At 37.0% G+C, this 20,816-nt stretch overlaps 1 protein-coding gene across 1 annotated transcript; it reads left to right on the forward strand.

Annotated features, from left to right (window-relative positions):
• The first annotated feature begins 2,360 nt into the window (after nt 1-2,360).
• Nucleotides 2,361-6,146, forward strand: LOC135671027 (protein trichome birefringence-like 26). Its single transcript, XM_065178896.1, has 3 exons — nt 2,361-2,769; nt 4,244-4,521; nt 5,229-6,146. Exons 1-3 carry the CDS (start codon nt 2,553-2,555, stop codon nt 6,003-6,005), a joined length of 1,272 nt encoding a protein of 423 aa, XP_065034968.1. The 5' UTR covers nt 2,361-2,552; the 3' UTR covers nt 6,006-6,146.
• The last annotated feature ends 14,670 nt before the right edge of the window (nt 6,147-20,816 follow it).

A 20,816-nucleotide genomic window follows, 5' to 3' on the forward strand; every position in this document is an offset into this window, starting at 1 on the left:
TTATAATAAACTCGAATCGATTCCACGTGACTCATGATAAACTTAGATGGATCATGATAAATAATCTAACAAGTAAATCGGATAGATCAAAATCGAATCTAGCTCTTATAATTCAGATCAAGACTGGACTATATAGTGAGGTTATATTTTAGATGATCAAATAAGTGGATCAACTTATAACTTAGCTTAAGACCAGATATTATAGATGATTCCATAGGGTTGTCTTCTTTCTACAAATAAAGAAAAGGATATATGGTTGGTAATTAATATTTTTTGTTGCCAATGGATTTCAATTTGTTAGAGAAATGATAAATCATAAAGATATTCTGATCAATAATATAATAAAATAATATATTAAAAAATTAAAATAAATGATTCAAAAGTGTCAGGTGACATATTGTCCCAAGGTAGGAATTGATCGAAAAATCATCATAACATACAATCAAAAATTGTTTATCTACGAGCAGGAACACGAGAGCGGAAAAGACTTTCTTGTGCTAGCAAGATAAGATAAGAAAAAACTACATCCTTAGTTATTATTTATTGTTTGAACCAAAATTTTAATGTTCTCGACCCAAAATACATAACCTCTAAAGAATCGTCCCTACAAGTGATATTACGAAACTATCTTAAAAACCCAATAGCATGATGGTATCTATCATAAGAGAGATGTTAAATATAAATAGAATTACATTAATTATATATTATTATTATTTTATAATAAATATTTTTAATTTTTTTAAAATATAAATAGTATATTTTATTTTTTTGAATTATACTATTAGTATAAGATCGAGCTTGATATGAATAAAAATAAAAATAAAAATAAATTTGATGATGATGTGATTGATAAGTGTACTTTGGTGGAGCTGAATAGGGCTGTCGTGGATAAGATGATGATGAAATCATTATTGGAAGGCTTCTCACTGTCTGAGTTTTTGTCCCGACTCTTCGCTCTCATCTCCTCACACCGAGAGAGAAGCCAATGTGCTCGTCGCTTGAGAGATGGTGACAAGGCATGCATCCTTTGGCCCGCCCTTTCATGAACTGCCAAACTCACATCCTCTCTCTACTTGTATCAACTTCTTTAAATGATACTTTGGAATCACAGTGACTGACTCAGATGTGTTTTTGATGATGTTAATGACTCCCATCCCCATAGCATTTGGCATCCAGCAATGCTAGAGCTGAGCTACCAAACTAAACAGGTTAAGTTCATCATACTAATCCGAATCTTTACTGTCATCTCATATCATCATCCATTTTCTTCTTGGGTTCTGAAGATTTAGTATCAGCAAAAGAATAATTCAGTCACAGTAGTTAATGATGTAAGCATAAAAATATTATTATATATTATATATAATACGAAAAAAAAATTATATTAGGATTGAAATTAAATAATTATTAGATCGATTTTACGATATGTATCTTTTGATGCAATCTAAAAGTGATCTCTGTGTGGTGATCTGTAAAGGCATCGCCTTTAGATCCAAAACCGTTGACAAGAGAACGAGACTTCATTTTCTTATCTTTTTATTTTTTTCACAGGACTACTTAGATTGATGCGTTATAACATGCCTTATCCGGTCTTTAAAGATTATGTCTGTTAATAGGCGAGAGCAAAGGATCTAAAATAAGTTATTAGGAGAGTTTCTCCTATCAAAGATATTCTAAAAATCTTATTATAATATAATTTTTTTTTTTCTATTGATCAATATCTATTATCAGAATTGTAGCAAAAATCTTGTAGTGTTACACACTCGATTCTCTTTCAAACCTACTTATGGTGCTTTCATGATAGATATTTTGATTGGATTAGTTCATTTGAATCTATCTTAATTAGAACAGTTTGTCACTCTTCAACCTATTCCTCCACCATTATCTTCCTAATTAAATGTTCCCAAACAATAAGAAAGAGAACTTCTCCAAAAAAAAAAAAATTCTTTATTTGAGATCTCCAATTAGGCATCTTAATACCAAGAGAGGTAAAAGAAAGCCACTCCTAGAAAGATTTTAACAAAAAAAAATATAAATAAAATTTTATATTTTTTTATTTAACTAAAAATATAGTTTTTTTTTAATTTATAGATTTCAATAGCCAAAATAATTAGGACTTTATAGTTTTTTATTATTATTACTGTATACTTCAAATTTTTTCATATAAGATGGAAGAACATAAATAAGCTATAAGACAATATGCATATAATAATAGCTAGATTTGGATCTCCATAAAAAAATAACAAGTAATTTTCTTACATGAAATTAATCCCTGCACAGTGCTCAGCCACATTATTCCTCCCAACAGTAAAAAGGCCAACAAAACAAAAAGGCTCTGTTTTGCTCCTCCCCAGACCGCTTTCTCTTGGCCTCTCTCTCCTCCTCTCACCCTCTCCCTCTATCTTAAGACTCCCTTGGCCTCCTCCGGGTGGCTCTTCTTTGGTGCACAACGCCACCCTTCCCTTCTCTTCCTTGCTGTCTCTCGTCAGGTTCCTTCTTTCTGGGTGAACCTCTCGTATTATTTGGCCATCGGAAGAGAGAGGTGGTGCGGAGGGATGGGTCCGCAGCCCTGGACAGGGGTCGAGCGGAGGAGCAACCACATCCCCGTCAAGCTCTTCGCCCTTGTGCTCCTTGTCTACCTCACCTTCCGCATCCTATTCTCCGGCTTCGTCGTGCTCCTGCCCGTGCCGGAGTCGCCCGCGGTCCCGGTGGACAGATCAGACTCGAGGGAGGTGGCCGTCGGCGTCGTCTCGGACGCGAAGCCTCGCAAAGGTTGGTGATTTCTGATCGAAAAATCTGATCTTTTTTGGTGGAAGGCGTAATGCGGGGCTCCGGCGTTCGACAAAGAGCGTAAAGGAGAAGTTTTCGGTGTCCCTCTTCGTGCTTTCCTTTATTGGAACGGTTAAAGAGCCGATTTTGGATGGTTTCGCTGTTGGATTCTGCATTTTTAGCGTGGAGGGTTGGGAACTTTCCACAAGAGCGAGGCCTATCTTTTTAACATCTGGATTTTATGTTAGAGAGAAACTTCACCAAATTTCTGTCCTTTAGTTTGACCAGAGAGTTTATATGACCGAATCTTGTAAGGTCTTTTTTTTTTCTTTTTTCTTGAGAAAGAATTGATTTTTCTTTTCCCGTTTCTGAATAAAGTCAAGGTTCTTGAATTATGTTGGTGGGGTTGAGATATCGAGAAATTAGAGGCTTACTGTTATGGAGTATTAATTCAAGAGAGGATGAGAAAGCCATGCTTTAAAGGCTTACTGTTGTCAACACCACTTCTAGGAAAGCCGTAAGGTAAGAATTTAATATATGTGATGTTATTAGTTGTTGAATTTATGTAAGTGTTTCTTCAACTGTTTTGTGGTTGCATTCGGGGATCACATCAGGATGATCTGTGATACTGTCATCGAATGCTAGTGAAGTGCATGTAGAAAAAGGCATTATTCTAAATCTATGAAAAACCGAATGAAACTGATTGGAGACTAGATTTGTTGATCTGTTAAGTTTACATTGTGTAAGAGAGAGCTATATTTCGGAAGCTTTAGCGGTAAGATTTCACCAAAAAAGCTTGGCAGCTGTTGTAGTTTATTGTGGCCATTAGATATCATCCCAATGCAATTATCTTCTCATCTCATGTTGTTGAATATCTTTTGCTTGCTCAATGACTCATCGTCAACAGATTCTGATTATCCAGTTCCAGAAGCTGCCCCGGTGCTTGGAGAAAAAAAAAAATGAAATCAACAAGGTAGTGAGTCTCAGAATTCAGATTTGAATTCTGATGGAAAAACAAATAGGAAAAAATAGTTCCTAGTCAAACTTGCACAACTTTTTTGTTGCTCTGCCCTGTCGAGCAGCTAAGTTCAGCCAGGAAGAAATTGTCATTTTTGTTGCTGAATAACTTCTCCCAAGTCCTTTTCCGTGTTCTGAGACAGAATGTAACTGAAGCTGAAGTGAATTGTACGTCATTCTTGATATGATCGGACAGAGTAAAATCAATGTGCCTCTTGTTTGTTTGAGACATAGCAAATAGCATGGCTGATAACGACATCTTAACTGGTGGCAACTGATCTTGCGATATTCGTCTACTTTTGTGGTTGTCCATTGTGTAATGTGTTTTAAATCTCTATTGTAACATTTTCATAGTTTTCTTCTTTTCCCTCCCTCTCTCTCTATTTCATTTGTCATTTTCTTTGTTTTGCATGCTTATTGGGCTGGTATTTGAATTGGGTTATGCACTATGGTAATGCAGATAAGTGTAATCTTTTTACTGGGGAGTGGATTCCAAATCCTTCAGGACCAGCATATACCAACGAAAGCTGCCGATTTATAGAATCTCCTCAGAATTGTATGAAGAATGGGCGTCCTGATATGGGATATCTATTTTGGAGATGGAAACCACACGGTTGTGATGTTCCTCCTTTCAGTGCCCAGAAATTTATGGAAGTTATGCGGAACAAAACTTGGGCGCTAATTGGTGATTCAATTCTTCGCAACCATGCACAGTCATTGATTTGTCTCCTTTCTAAGGTGAATTTCCTTGATGTTATATCATCTAACTAGCCTTTAAAGTTTAGTCAAAGCAATTTGTCGGATTTTTATTATGGCGCGTTGTAACCAAAGTGAATATCTGATATCTTACGACTAGCATTCCACATTTTCTCCAAGATGATTTCAGATAACATATGGCACATTGTAACCAAGATGGACAATTTGAAACAGGAAAAAGATAAGTTTGAGAATGAGGATACCTGTGCAAGATGCACATAAAATCAAAAGCTTTAAATTAAAGTTTTGGGTAAACATGAAACAGAACTTTTGATAAACTTGTTTGTGGCATGATGGAAGCATTATGAGGTGACGAACCATATCTTCAATATTAGAGTCAATAGCTTTTTGATGATTTCTCTTTGTTATCAATCCTTGATAGTATGTTATGCAGGACTATATTTTCTTCATCCTCACGTATCGTCTTTTGTTCAAAGCGTTGGCCCAGACTGGGGCTGGATTATCATGGTAATATCAGTCGTAGGTTATAGAACTTATTGAAATGGTGTGTTGTGCCTGGATCCATTAATGCAATCCTGATACCGGTCGGTTGTTTAGAACCGTACAGACTAATCTGAGTGTTAAACAACATTATGGTTTGTATATTTTGGTTCACTGCTTCAAATGTTGCTATAGTAAAATCACACGTGCTATTTGTAAGCCAAATTGACCATCTTATCACATTTCAGGCTGAAGATGCTGTTGAGATCTATCATGACGAACAATACAAATCGAGAACGTGGCGCTTTCCTTCCCACAACTTCACCATCTCACTCATCTGGAGCCCGTTCCTGATTAAAGCAGAGATTTTTGAAAATGATGATGGTGAGTCAAAATCTGAAAACCGGCTCCATCTTGACACCCTCGATGACAACTGGACAAGTCAGTATACCAGCTTCGACTACATGGTCGTATCGGGCGGGCAATGGTTTTTGAAAACTGCAGTCTATATGGAGAATAACACAGTTGTTGGCTGCCACTACTGCCCCAAGCTGAACTTATCAGAACTCGGTTACGAGTATGCTTATAGTAAAACCCTCAATTCGGTCTTCCATTTTGTCGCTACTTCTGAGCACAAGCCGATTGTTATTTATAGGACATGGGCGCCAGACCACTTTGAATATGGTGAGTGGTTCAGTGGTGGTGTTTGTAACAGGACCGCACCATACAAGGCAGGGGAGTTTGATGGCAGAGAAGTGGACCGTGTGATGCGAAAAATTGAGCTAGAGGAGTTCAACAGAGCGGTGGCACTCGATGGAACAGAGAATGTGGCACACCTCAAACTCCTGGACACTTTCCAACTCTCTTTGCTAAGGCCTGATGCCCATTCAGGACCTTACAGGAGATTCCATCCGTTTGAGAAGGATAAGAATGCGAAAGTTCAGAATGATTGCCTGCATTGGTGCTTGCCTGGCGCAATCGATGCTTGGAACGACTTGATAATGAAGCTTATATTGGATGAATGATCTCGGTTACAGATTTTTCGAAGCCGATATCCCTGCTGAGATTGATTTATTTTGGACAGCCAACGGCGAGATTGTCGAACAGCTGCACCGTTCCACTGCAGATGATTTAGTATGGTAGGCTGTTATTAGGTTTAGATTGTAAATCTTGGTTCATGAGAGTCTTAAATTGGCTTGTCATGATTTTTTTTAGACATTCTTTTGATATCATAAGATATATGCTTACTGTGGTGTGCTTGAAAAGAAAGTTGCAAGTCCAACTACTCTGATGTGTATTCTCTTAGTTATTTTCTCTCTTCTCTTTATGTAAAATTTAATTATGAAAAAAAAAAAATCGTGTTAGCTGAATCCCAAATAAGTCAAACGACGTGAGTTGTTGTCGTTATTGTTAAATTATCCTTTGACTATGCTGATCAACTCCATTGATTAGCTTCATCACTAGTAAAACTTGAAGCTTTCTTTTCAATGTTAGACTAATTTTAAAGAAGACAGACCTTAATTAAGATTTGTGGCTCAACTCATTAACCACATGATAGTACTTATTTAAGTACCACTAACCTACAAAACTTAAGTATTTCATGTTGGTTTAGAAGACAAATAACAACTTAATTAAATTATTTATATATATAAGGAAAATATTTGTTTAAACTAATAAAAAAATTTATTATAGTATCCTATTCTTAGTTTCATTTGTATCCTACATATATGACTCTAAAAGTAGGATGTCACGATAATCTTAAAATTAAAATATAGTATTACTAAACAAAAAGTGTTATGGACACTTGTATATAATTATAACAACAAATCAATAGAAAAATATAGATATAATATGTCCAAAATTTACATACAAAATGCTCACATTGATACTTGCTCTGGCATGTGCACATGCTCACTTAATTGGATAGGAGACTAATTCTACAAAATATGGTATATAGTTAGTAATCGCTTAGTAGGTATAAGTCTTTATAGATTTATTTAGGTAAGCATACGTCATGTCATGTCATGTATATAATATTTCAAAATCATCGATATAAGACATTTAATGATAAATATTTCATCATATGACTTTTTTAGAAAGTATAATCGTACAATATAATATATACAAAAATAAAGAGGTAAAATTCTACGTCAAAATAATTCAAAATATTTATATGCATATATAGGAAACATAACAAATTCATAGACTTCTATACTCATATCATAGCATATACATATACTTCTAAACCATACATTATCGTAATATATATGTGCACTCCCACATCGCATGCTATAATATATATACACATCCTGACCATGTTAGAATCTTAATGGCACTAAGAGAGGGGTGAATTAGTACGATAATATTTTTAGTCAATTTTAAAACTTGATCAATAAATCAACACGTTTTTCGAAACTCAATTGATAAAGTTAAAGTTACAAGAGAATAAAACTACGTCCATAATTAAAAGGTAAATAAAGAGAGACAAATCAATTTATAGCAGTCCGATCTTCCCAATCTACGTTCACTTCTGGTTCTTCTTCTCTCGAGGCCATCAGTTTTCACTATCGATCTTCTTTCTAATGGGTGAAGATCGACTACTCTTGTTACACCTTTCTCATTTTTCAGGTTGAGGAGATAGCCTTCATACTCTCTTTTTACATAAGATCTCTTACCCCTTATAACTTAGAATTATAATCAAACTCAAGAGGAGGAGACTCACACTATGCTCAAAATAAGAGTTTACAATACTTTTTTGCTTAGGAAATAAATACTCTATCAACCAAGCCTGAGTGGATTATTTATAGATCCCAAAAGACTTCAAGAATGGAGCCAAAAATTCAAATCCTTGAAATTTCAAGATATGGGCATTACTACCATCAGTATTGAATGGTACTATCGTCACAACCAAGCTGTGAATATTGGCTTTGATGGTACTACCATTGCCCTAGTTGGTATTACCATTATCATAGGTGGTACTAATATTGGAAAGTCTAACAAGCACAAAATATTACTTGTGAACTGAATTAAGTGATACTATCACCTTAGCCTAATAGTTTTATGCCTATGCCTGCTTAAGCCCACATGTTTAGCCTCTTAAGCCCATTGACTTTCTTGACAAGTTAGCATTTCGACCCAATACCAACTTAAATTGATGTAAAATGATCATGATCAAGACTTTAATTAATCAACCATATATTCCACACATTTAGGAAGCTTTCAGCATGTTGTATGCTCTCTTTCGACATGTTGTATGCTCTCTTCTGCCACTTCGTCAAACATCTGACATATTGCTCTTTTCTTTGGCATATTACTTATTTCACCGACATATTGACTTTCTCACTGCTAGTCATAGGTGCCCTACAAGCCAATCACGTGAGTGATGGCACGTGTGACTTGACACGTAGTCTTTTTGCTTATTATATTTTGACATATATTATTATATATATATATATATATATATATATATATATATATATATATATATATATATATATATATATATATATATATATATATATATTGTGATGTCCTTGGATCTATGCAATGAGAATCAAATCGTGATGAGATCACGATAATGAGACCGATTTGCCTTTAATCACAGATCCTAAATAATCCCGGTCATATGTTACTCAAGAGAGACATCGAGATAACCGGACAAACTGATGTGTTGTATACCTATCCATATGATGGATGCAGTTGGTCTCATAGCTGCTCGTGTGGGGACACTAGGGATACAATACAAGTGCTCATTGGGGAATGAGTTCACTGATTGATCCGCTTACGAAATGTTGAATTGTTGATGATTACTTATTGTCAAACAGTGATTTTGCAATCATAGTGGTGTATCTGATCCTTAGACTTGAGACACCAAGGATGTCCTATATGAGTGCTCCACTCTTTGATACCAGACTTATAGGTTTGGATGTCTCAGATCTAACATAGTCAATCATCGAGAGTGGTAGTCAACCTTATGAGGACTATTGAGTGTCGATAGAGGATCATCCACTCTCGGTGTCATGAGAGGAATGTCCCATATGTTCTTGCTAAGACAAATTCCTGGCTAGGGTCATTCGGATTGAGAAAAAAAAAATTCTTCGGGAGAATCCGATTAGAGTAAGACTCGAGTAGAAACCATATAGGTCTAATAGCACCATGCCCGATATACAGTTTCTGGAATATTAGATAGATGAGGGACTATAGGTACACGGTAATTGAGGACAGATAGATTCAATGGATTGGATTCCCTTGTATCGTTTGGGGACTGCGACGTAGTGGCCTAGTACATCCGCAGTCGATGAGTCGAGTGAATTATTATGGAGATAATAATTCACCGAGCTAGAAAGAGTTCTGACAAGTATGACTCACGGCCAGCTCGATATTGGGCCTAGAGGGTCACATACATATGATAGGCATTGTGATGAGTAGAGGTTCACATATGAGATATCCGCCAAAGCCACTATCTTATTGGATATCAAATAAGCCCTTAAATTATTGGATCATATGGATGAGATCCAATAAGAGCCCATGAGAGATTATTGGATAGAGATCCACTAATCTAAGAGGCTTGGGTAGTTGAATGAAGATCTAATACCCAATATGAGAGGATCCATTAGAGTTAAGTTGACAAGGAACCTCTATAAATAGGAGGGTTTCAATAGTTTATAGGCTAGAGCTTTTTGCTTCCTCTCCTATTCTTCTCCCCCTCTTCACCTCAGAAGGCTTGGAGTTTTGAGTTTTGAGAAGCGTCATCACAGCTCTACTATGTGGATCACTACTAGAGAGGAGGGCGCTTGACCTCCTTTACCCTCTCATAGAGATCTGTAGGGATTCAAGGATATACGATCTCTCTAGGTAACACAATTTATCTCATAGGTGATTTTCTATTTCGTGGATTTTTGCGCACCAATCTTCGCACGATGACGAACATATCTTTGGGAATTAGGGATTTTGTTTTCTGTTCTTCCGCTGCGCATGTGATGTCACCCCGTAGATTTCCCAACACCCACGACATTCAATTTTTTGACGTAATATTTGATTCTTTCGACACAATGCTTGAACATATAGCACAATGCTCGATCTCTAACACGTTAACCAATTATAGCACCCGAGTCTTACACATTGAATTTTGACTAACTTATCAATAAAAATATAAATAATATATATATGTTATCTTCAAAATATCTCATTTTCAGTGTTTTACAAATGACTAAGCATGCATAACATTAACATTTACATTAAATGTAGTGTAACTAGTGACTTTGATACGATATTAAATTATCTTAATATTTAAGATCAAGTAGCAATAATTGTATTCGAGGATTAATAATTCAAATGAAAAATATCTTAAGTTTTATATGTTTTAACATAATTAATTATATGTGATGTCATGATATAATTGATATGTAAAGATATATTAATCTTGAATATTTTATATTAGATATGTGAAGTTTAAAGGATTAAAATCTTCATTTAAATAGAAGTAAGTGATTTTTATGTTTATGAGGATCTGTTTATAAATATAAATATTATATATACTAAATAAAAGTAAAAAAAATTGAGGAAAAAGGGTGATTTTTATCCCTGCGCCTCCCGCTCACCAATGCTTCCGGCACGAGGAGAACAGAGCACGGGTGGTGCGTCGGTGGAGGAGAAGAGAAGGGAAGAAAGAGAGAAGAGAAGAAGAAGAAGAAGAAGAAGAAGAAGAAGAGAAGGGGAAGAAGAAGAGGCTGCGGCTGGGGGAGAAGAAAGGACGGAAGAAGAGAATGGGAGGAAGGAAGGAAGGAGAGGAAGGGGGCTGCAGCTGCGACTGCGGCTGTGGGAGAGAGAAGAAGGAGAGGAAGAAGAGAAGGGGAAGAGGGGAGAGCAGGCGACTGCGCTCCTCTACCTTCCACACGAGGAGCTGCGGAGGCCGAGGAAGAAGGGAAAGGGAGAGAGAGAAAGAGGAAGAAGGAGCAGGAAAGCAGAGGAGGAAGGAGAGGGAAGAAAGGGCTGCGGCTGTGGGGGAGAAGGGAAGGAAGGGAGAAGAAGGAGAAGGGAAGAAAGGAGAAGAAAGAAAGAGGGGAAGAGAAGGGAGAAAGTAGAGGAGGAAAGAGAGAGAAGAAAAGGCTGCGGCTGTGCGAGAAGAAGGGAAAGGGAGAAGAGAGAATGAGGAAGAAGGAGAAGGGAGAAAGCAGAGGAGGAAGGGAAGAGGACGAAGGGCTGCGGCTGTGGGAGAATAGAAAGGAAGAAGGGAAGAAGAGAAGGGGAGGAAGGAGAGGAAAGAAAGGGCTGGGACTGTGGGGGAAGAAGGCAAAGGGAGAAAGAGAAAGAGGAAGGAAGGGAGGAGGAAAAAGAAATGAAAAATTAAAAGAAAGAAAAGAGAATAAAAGAATGGGAAAAAAAAAGAAAAAAAAGGAAAGAAAAGGTGAGGAAGAAAGTTAGAAAAGAAAAAAAAAAGAAAAAATAATAGTTGTATCAGGTAAGTATAAGTTTAATTACTGTATGTAAAATAGTAGTTGTACGTATTTTTACATGCATAATATATTTCAAAAAATATATTTTAATTTATTTTAACATAGAATTTTATGTTTGGAATGTGGAAGTATGTTCCGAATTATTTTAAGATAGAATTTTATATTTTAAAAATATTTAAAAAAAATATGTTTTGAATTATGTTAATAGAGAATGTCATGTTTTGACTGATATGAACTCGAACTAAATGTAAATGCATGTGTTTTGAAAATATAAATATATATAGATTATGATGAAAATATTTTTATGCATATATATATATATATATATATATATATATATATATTATAGTAAAGATGTATAATTTCATTAATAGTTACATTTTATCCATGTGCACATATTTATATGATAAAGATACATAATTTCATGAATAATTATGTTTTATCAATGTATGCATGTTTATACGGTAAAAACATATAATTTCAGGAATAGTTATATTTTATGTATGTGCGGAAAAGATGAATAATTTCATGAATAGTTATGATTTATTTATGTGTACATATTTATATGGTAAATACACATAATTTTATGAATAGCTATGTTTTATTCACATGCGCATATTTATATGGTAAAGACACATAATTTCATAAATAGTTATATTTCATATATGTGTAGACATGCAAAAGAGGAGTGGACTTATGTATCATGGTAAAAGTGCATAATCTCATGAATATGTTTTTCACATGTGTCCATATTTATTATGATGTGGGGAATGTAAAATTACTTTACGAATTATTACATTTTTGTATGTGCATATAAGAATTTTAAATTATTTTAAATGTAAAATTTTTCGCCCCGGGTAAGATTAAATGTTTTATGCCAATCATTTTGAAACATTATATATATGACATGATATATATGTTCATTTAATTAAAGCTAGGAAGGCTTATACTTATTATCCATTATATATCATATTTTGCAAGGATACTAGCACCTCACCCAAGTAACTGGGTAGGAAAGTGAGCACGTGCAAGCTCATGTCAGCGCGGATATGGACGATGACCTATGAGCATTTTGTGTAGAAAAATTTTGGATATGTTATATTATATTAATTTTAAAAATATTATGTCTAAGATTTTTTTTATTTAGTTAAATAATATATAAATCTTACCGGCATCAAAATTATTATGTACAAGTGAAATCTTATTGTTTTGTTTAGAAATTTGCATACTTCAAAATTTAAAATTTCACAACTTTCGTTGCATTCATATCGATAATAGTAGTAATATAAATGAAAGAAACATGACATCCCATCTTAGTTCGACATGTAGAGTATCGATGGGACTAGGAGTGGGCTACTATAGAAATTATGATATCAAACCCAAGTCATGAGTCCTATAGACTATTCGTAGCTTTCATATCGATAATAGTAGTAATATAAATGAAAGAAACGTGACATCCCATCTTAGTTCAGCATGTAGAGTATTGATGAGACTAGGAGCGGGCTACTATAGAAATTATGATATCAAAGCCCAAGTCATGAGTCCTATAGACTATTCGTTTCTACAAAAGAATGGGTGCACTGCTCAACTATTCTATAAGTTTTAATAATTGAGTTGCATTGATTTCCTTATCATTTTATGATGCTCTTATATTTGACAACTAGGGTGTGAGCAACTTGGGATTAATTATGAAGATATCATGAGAACCAGATAACAAGCAAGCAGTTTTGGTAATATTCAGGAGGAGACTCTCGATGATAGAGAGGCATCTATACAGGGAGATCAAAGAGATATGATAATAAATAGACTAGCGGTGAAGGGACAATCTTGATAATTGGAATAGTTATTGGTTCGAGGATAGGAGATGGTACCGGTGGTAGTTTGAGTACATAGTGTTTTAGAATTAGCAAGTGAGTGGTTTAGAAAAAAAAAAGATTCATTACTCTTTGAAAGTGATATAGATCCACTAGTGAAAAGTAAGCACATAATATTTGCCAAATGTGATTGATACTTGTCAGGAAATCTGGGGCAGCATCACATGTGTAGCGGAAGAATAGAAAAATAAAATCCCAGAATATCCCGTGAAAAAAGTGTTGAATCTCATATTTTGATGATGAAACCAATTGTTAAGTGTTTATGATTTGATCTGCGTTTTGAGTGACGCAAGATGCTTCGATCAGGGAGAGACATTTAAAGTAGGAAAAATCATGTTGGGATGGGGAAACATGTTAGAAGGTTGGGCGTCGCACCGAAGGATCAGTTGATGTATCGATAGAAGGCTTTGGGCCAAAAAGAGCGGATATTACGCCAAGTGTTAGGAAAAGAGTCGGCACTAAGAGGGGGGGAGGCGGGGGGTGAATAAGTGCAACGGTAAAATTACATCGGTTCAAAAAAACCTTCGTACGATAAAAACTGATTTCGACGAAAATCGTTTTGAAGATAGGTTAACTTTAAAGTGTTTTCGTAAAGATAGCTTGAAAGCGTACAGAAGATGCGTAGTGGATATAAAGCAAGTTAAGAGGTTTGCAGTAAAGTAAATTGCTCAAATATAGAAATGCAAGCTAGAGAAGATCACGCCAATTTTATAGTGGTTCGGTCGTCGTGACTTACATCCACTCCACCGATTCCTCTTCCGTCGAGGCCACCAGCATCCACTATCGATCTTCCTTTATAGACAAACATCAACCTCCATTTTATAGCCCTTTTTCCTTTTACCGGGTTTAGGAGATAACCCTTACACCCCCACTCACTCCTCTCTCAAACTATTCTAACACTTAGAACTTTGAGAGAAGTTTCACACAAGATTATAGCATATTTTCTTTTCTTTTTATTCTCAATACTTATGTGTATATTAACTAGGGATGAGAGGGTTATTTATATGCCTCAAGTTGATTCAAACTTGGAGCCTAAAAATATCTCATCCCGGGTTTCCTGGCTTCGGACAGTACCACCGCCTATGTTGGGCGGTACCACCGCTTGTGTTAGTCTGACATTGACACTGCACTAGGCAGTACCACCGCCTAGGATGCTGTGTTGGGTGGTACCACCGCCCAGACTAGTGGTACCACTGCCTGAGCCTCTTGAAGGTGTTGGGAAATCTTGGGGGCGACATCATATGCGCAGCGGAAGAACAAGAAAACAAAATCCCCGATTCCCAAAAAGATGTTCGTCGTCGTATGAAGATTGGTGTGCAAAATCTGTGAAACTTAAAACTCCATATAGAGTAGATTGTGTTACCTAGGGAGATCGTATATCCCTGTTTCCTTGCAGATCCTTAGGAGAGGATGAAGGAGGTCAAGCGTCCTCCTCTCTAGCGGTGATCCACACAGTAGGGTTGCAACGACGCTCCTCAAAACTCCAGGCCTGCTCTGAGGTGGAGAGGGAGAGGAGAATAGAAAAGGCAAGCAAAGGCTCTAGCCTATGAGGCTCTGAATCCCTCCTATTTATAGAGGTCCCCTGTCAAACCCTAATGGGTCCTCCCCTGGTGGGTATTGGATCTGCATCCAATAAGACAAGGGCTCCGTCGGATATCTCATATCCGAACTTCTACTCATCGCAATGCCTACCATATGTGTGTGACCCTCTAGGCCCAATATCGGGCTGGCCGTGAGTCATACCCGTTAGAACTCCTTCTAACTTAGTGAATTATTATCTCTGTAATAATTCACTTGACTCATCGACTACAGACGTACTAGGCCACTACGCCGTAGTCCCCAGACGATACAGGGGAATCCAATCCATTAGACCTGTCTGTCCTCATTTACCGTGTACCTATATGTAACACCCCTCATTTCCGAATTTTCGTATAAATTTCTGGTGATAATGTAAGCATCTATTTTAAATTGACAAAGAAATAGAGTATGAATTAGAGGTAACTTATTTTTAAGATTTGGGAGATCCGTTCAAAAAAAAAGAAGAAAGAATCTAAGGACCTATATGTAAACCCTAAGGACCTAATCGTGAATATGATAAAAACAAGGACTAAACTGCAAAACGCATAAAATGACAAATTCCACCGTTTAAGCCTCTCTGCCTTCGTTCTTAAGGAAGCAGAGAAGGTAGCTCGTGGGTGATCAGGGAAAGAAAGAAAGAAGAAGAGGAAGAAGAAGAAGAAGAAAATTGGGGCTTTTGGGGTTCTTGCTTTAATCTTTTCACTTCGGGTCAAAATTCTCAAAGGCAAGTGTTTCTAACCCCATCCTACAAAAAATTAGTCTCTGTTTTTATGTTGTTTCAAAATAAACTGAAGGATTTCTATCTAGAAACTGATATGTCTCTCTTTGGACATAGAACCATGGATTCTGAAATTTTTCGATAAACTGACCCCTATACACTGTTTCAGCTATAATTTTTAGTACAAAATGTGAATTCAGGCAGGAACTATTTGGTTTGAAATTAGACTCTTATATCTTCCTTTTGACACTGATTTTGTAGATTTTGGACACCGAATACTTACCAAAACATCTGTTTCAAATGAGCCTATAGACGCTGTAAAACAGGGTTCAAGATTTCTGACCTGTCGATACTAAAATGCCTATAACTCCCTGTTGAAAATTCTGATTTGTACCAAATTGATTTCATTTGAAACTAGACTTGAAAATCTTTCTTTTGACATATAGTTTGAAAATTTTGGAACTCAACTGCCTACCCTATTATCTGTCGAATCCGACCCTATAAATTATGCAAAATAGTGATTGTGTTTTTGACCTTGTGTTACCAAATCAAAGGTAACTCCGTGTTGGGAACCCTGTTTCATATGAAATTTGTTCCATCAGAATATAGATTGATCTATGGTTCGACCATAGCTTTCTTATGGGTATTGGAGCATAATTGATATTCTGAAATATTTGTTTGATGTGCCACTGGAATTCTGTCCGAAATCGAGCTTTGGTCGATTTCGCGTATTCTGTTCCATTCCTTTGGATATTTGAATTCGTCTAACCTTCTTATTGGAATTGAGCTAAATATGATTGCTTGGAATCCCTGTACACTCTTGTTTTCATTTCATTCCAAATCTGAATACATTTGTGAGAGATTTGTTCTTTGTTTCATATTGTCTCGAAAAGGCACATGCACGTTTTGTTGTTCCGCGTGTGCTTCCGATATATGCTACTTATTGTTGAAACTGACCTCTTGTACTCTGGTGTGTGGGATTGTCTGGACCTTTGCCAGAAATGGTAAAGGGTATGCGCTTATTGCCCGCTATGTGGGGTCCTGCTATGTGGGATGTTCTGGACCTTTGCTAGAAATGGTAAAGGGTATGCGCTTATTGCCCGCTATGTGGGGTCCCGCTATGTGGGATATTCTGGACCTTTGCCAGAAATGGTAAAGGGTATGTGCTTAGAGCCTGCGATGCTCTGCCGGCCCCTCTGACTTCACCTAGACGTGGGTGGATGGAGCTCCCAGACGTGGGAGACTTTTGTCAGGTGGTCATTCAGAAATGGATGAATCACATTCTGACTGAGATCCCACTACACCTTCTATATGTTTGATATGACATCCAGAGTTTTGGTGAGTTGTTTCTGTTCATGCTCTGGATAAGAATGATATGATTGCAACGTCAAGGACGATGTTTGAGCTTCTGTACGATATTTGTTTTTTATATGCTCTGAAATACTTCATTCACTGATGATTTTGCTTCGAAATGTTCCATATGTCGTTGATATGCTTCGGAACATTTTATATGCCATTGATAAGCTCCGATATGTTTCTTTTGTTTCTAATATGCTCCAATCACTCTATGCCCCATCTGTCAGGAACCAAATATGTAAGATTGAAAGGACAATTGTGTTTCTTCTCCTAATGATATTATGTCTACGAAATCGTATATTCTGCCTTGTATTTTGAAACTGTATCTCTTTGGAAATTATACTATTTTGATATGGATATGTTAGTCACTTGCTGAGCTCTTTATACTCACCCCGTTTGTTGATAAATTTTTCAGGATAGCATATCGCTTGCTTAAATGTTAAGATTGGGCTGAGGCAGTTTGGGCAGATCTTTGTTAGCATATATGTTTTTGTTGTATAAGATACTCTGCATCTTATGAAATGTGACGATGAATCTAAACCTGTGGATTTTGTGTAAGATAAAGGATCCCTCATGTATAGAATTTTGGAATGCTAAGTTAAATTCATGTAATGATATGATCTTATGGTAATCGTTGGTTGGTGACTGTATAGACTTCCCCATTTGTGAATTTATGTTGTGGTTATTATTTTGACGAGTTGAGTTCAGATTGTATGAATTATCGAGTGATGTGTGGTATGTTTATGAATTGCACAGGGTTATGAATTTGTAGTCTATAGAGGTGAAATTTTGATATGAATGTTTTCTTAGTGACCTCAAATGTGTGTTTGGATCCTGGGTTAGTTATGATGAAAATTTTAAATATTGTCGATATTTGGAGGGGCGTGACAGAGGTGGTATCAGAGCATGATTTGAGAATCACTAAGAATATTATCTTTATTTGAGGTTTATTGACTATCATTAGAGATTGATCAAAGAAAATGTTCTTTTGATGTTTTAGGAAGCGAGGATGACGAGATCATCCGGTTCTCCTGTTGCATCTACTGCTGATCAATTGAGTGGTATTATGCGGACTTAGGAGACTATGGCACAAGTGATGCAACAACGACAACAACCTGTCCAACAAGGAAGTAATGATGGAACAGAGACATCAAACCAGACGGGGTTGGGAATTGGACAGTTTAAGAAGCTTAGTCCTCTCAGTTTTAGTGGTGAGTCTGATCCAATGGTGGCAGAACAATGGATGATGCAGATAGAGAAAATATTTGATGCTTTAAATTACCCTGATGATCAAAAGGTTTTTCTTGCCACCTTTATGCTGGAAGGAGAAGCTGAACACTGGTGGAGAATGATTAAGAGGATGTCTGAAATCAAACATGAGCCAATGACATGGAAGTTATTCCAAGAAAAGTTTAATGACAAATATTTTCCAGATTGCATGAGAGAGCAAAAAGAATTGGAGTTCTTGAATCTTATCCAGGGAAGTATGACGGTTACAAAGTATGAATCTAAATTTACTGAGCTCTCCAGGTTTGCCACACATATGACTGATGATGAATCTAGAAAAGCAAGAAGGTTTGAAAGGGGATTATGGCCAGCAATAAGAAGCCGAATGTCAGCTTTAAAATTACAAACATATGCTGATACGGTAGAAAGAGCTTTGAAAATTGAAAGAGACATGAAGGAAATTCAAGAAATCATCGGCAAGAACAAAAGGGACAAATTTATTAGCAAAAGCAGGAGAGAAAATGAATATGAAGATAGTAACAAGAGGTTTAAGACATCTGGATTTGAGAAAAGGAAACCATTGTGGAGGACTCAGTCATGTGCAAAATGTGGATTAAATCATGAAACAAGTCAGTGTTTTCGGGTGACTGGAGCATGTTTTGGTTGTGGAAAGTTGGATCATCAAATAAAGGATTGCCCTTTGAGGAAGAAGAAAGAGCCACTGTCTCCTAGACCCTCAGCCCATGCTAGAGTGTACGCTATCACTGAACAAGATTCTAAAGCTTCTAAATCAGTGGTGGAAGGTATTCTTCATGTTTCTAAAAGAAATGCAAAAGTTTTGTTTGATCCCGGCTCTAACTTATCGTTTGTTTCACAATACTTTGCTTGTCACTTGGATATTCTACCTAAACCCCTGGATTATATGTTATATGTAACAACTGCTGTTGGAGATTCATTGGCAACAAACTTGGTCTACCCATCTTGTTTGATCTCTATTGGAGACCACGAACTCCTTGCTGATTTGATTCTCCTAGAGATCCAGGGCTTTGATATTATACTTGGCATGGATTGGTTATCTTCTCATCACGCTAGTATTGATTGTTACAAAAAAATAATTACTTTCTGCATACCAGATCAACCTATATTTTACTTTGAGGGCATTAGGCATGATTTGCCTCCTTGCTTGATATCAGCACTTCAAGTTTATCGTCTTATGTAGAAAGGTTGTTTTTGTTATATGGTGTGTGTAAAGGAGCATCCAAATCAGGAAACCCACCTAGATGAAATGGTAGTGGTCAAAGAATTCCTTGATGTATTCCCAGATGACTTGCCTGGTTTACCTCTAGATAGAGAGGGTGAATTTGCTATTGATCTAGTCCCTAGTACAACCCCAATATCTAAGCTGCTAGTCATAGGTGCCCAGCAAGCCAATCACGTGAGTGATGGCACGTGTGACTTGATACAGAATCTTTTTGCTTATTATATTTTGGCGTATATCACTTTATAACTATTGCATAAATGCATATATATATTGTGATGTCCTTGGATTTGTGCAATGGGAATCGGATCATGATGAGATCACGATAATGAGATCGATTCACCTTTAAACACATATCCTAAATAATCCCGGTCATAGGTTACTCGAGAGGGACATCGTGATAACCAGATAGACTAGTGTGCTGTATACCCGTCCATATGATGGATGCAGCTGGTCTCATAGCTGCTCGTGTAGGGACACTAGGGACACAGTACAGGTGCTCATTGGAGAATGAGTTCACTGATTGATCCGCTTACGGAATGCTGAATGGTTGATGATGCCTTATTGTCAGATAGCGATTCCGTAGTCCTAGTGGTGTATCTGGTCCTTAGACTTGAGACACCAAGGATGTCCTGTATGAGTGCTCCACTCTTTGATACCAGACTTATAGGTTTGGCTGTCCCCAAATCTAGTACAACTGGTCGTTGGGAGTGGTAGTCGACCTTACGAGGGCTATTGAGTGTCAATAGAGGATCATCCACTCTCGGCGTCATGAGAGGAATATCCTATGTGTTCTTGCTCAGACAAATCCCTGGCCAGGGTCATTCGGGTTGAGAGAGAAAGATTTCTCCGGGAGAATCCGATTAGAGCGAGACTCGAGTAGAAACCGTATGGGTCTGACAGCACCATGCTCGATATACGGTCTCTGGGATATTAGATGGATGAGGGATTATAGGTACATGGTAACTAAGGACAGACAGGTCCAATGGATTGGATTCCCCTGTATCGTCTGGGGACTATGGCGTAGTGGCCTAGTACGTCCGTAGTCGATGAGTCGAGTGAATTATTACAGAGATAATAATTCACTGAGTTAGAAGGAGTTCTGATAGGTATGACTCACGGCCAGCTCGATATTGGGCCTAGAGGGTCACACACATATGGTAGGCATTGCGATGAGTAGAGGTTCGGATATGAGATATCTGACGGAGCCCTTGTCTTATTGGATGCAGATCCAATACCCACTTGGGAAGGACCCATTAGGGTTTGACACGGGATCTCTATAAATAGGAGGGATTCACAACCTCATAGGCTAGAGTCTTTGTTTGCCTTTCCTATTCTCCTCTCCCTCTCCACCTCGAGTTTTGAGGAGC

Source organism: Musa acuminata, unplaced genomic scaffold, assembly GCF_036884655.1.
Source record: "Musa acuminata AAA Group cultivar baxijiao unplaced genomic scaffold, Cavendish_Baxijiao_AAA HiC_scaffold_1137, whole genome shotgun sequence".
Lineage (NCBI taxonomy): Eukaryota > Viridiplantae > Streptophyta > Magnoliopsida > Zingiberales > Musaceae > Musa > Musa acuminata.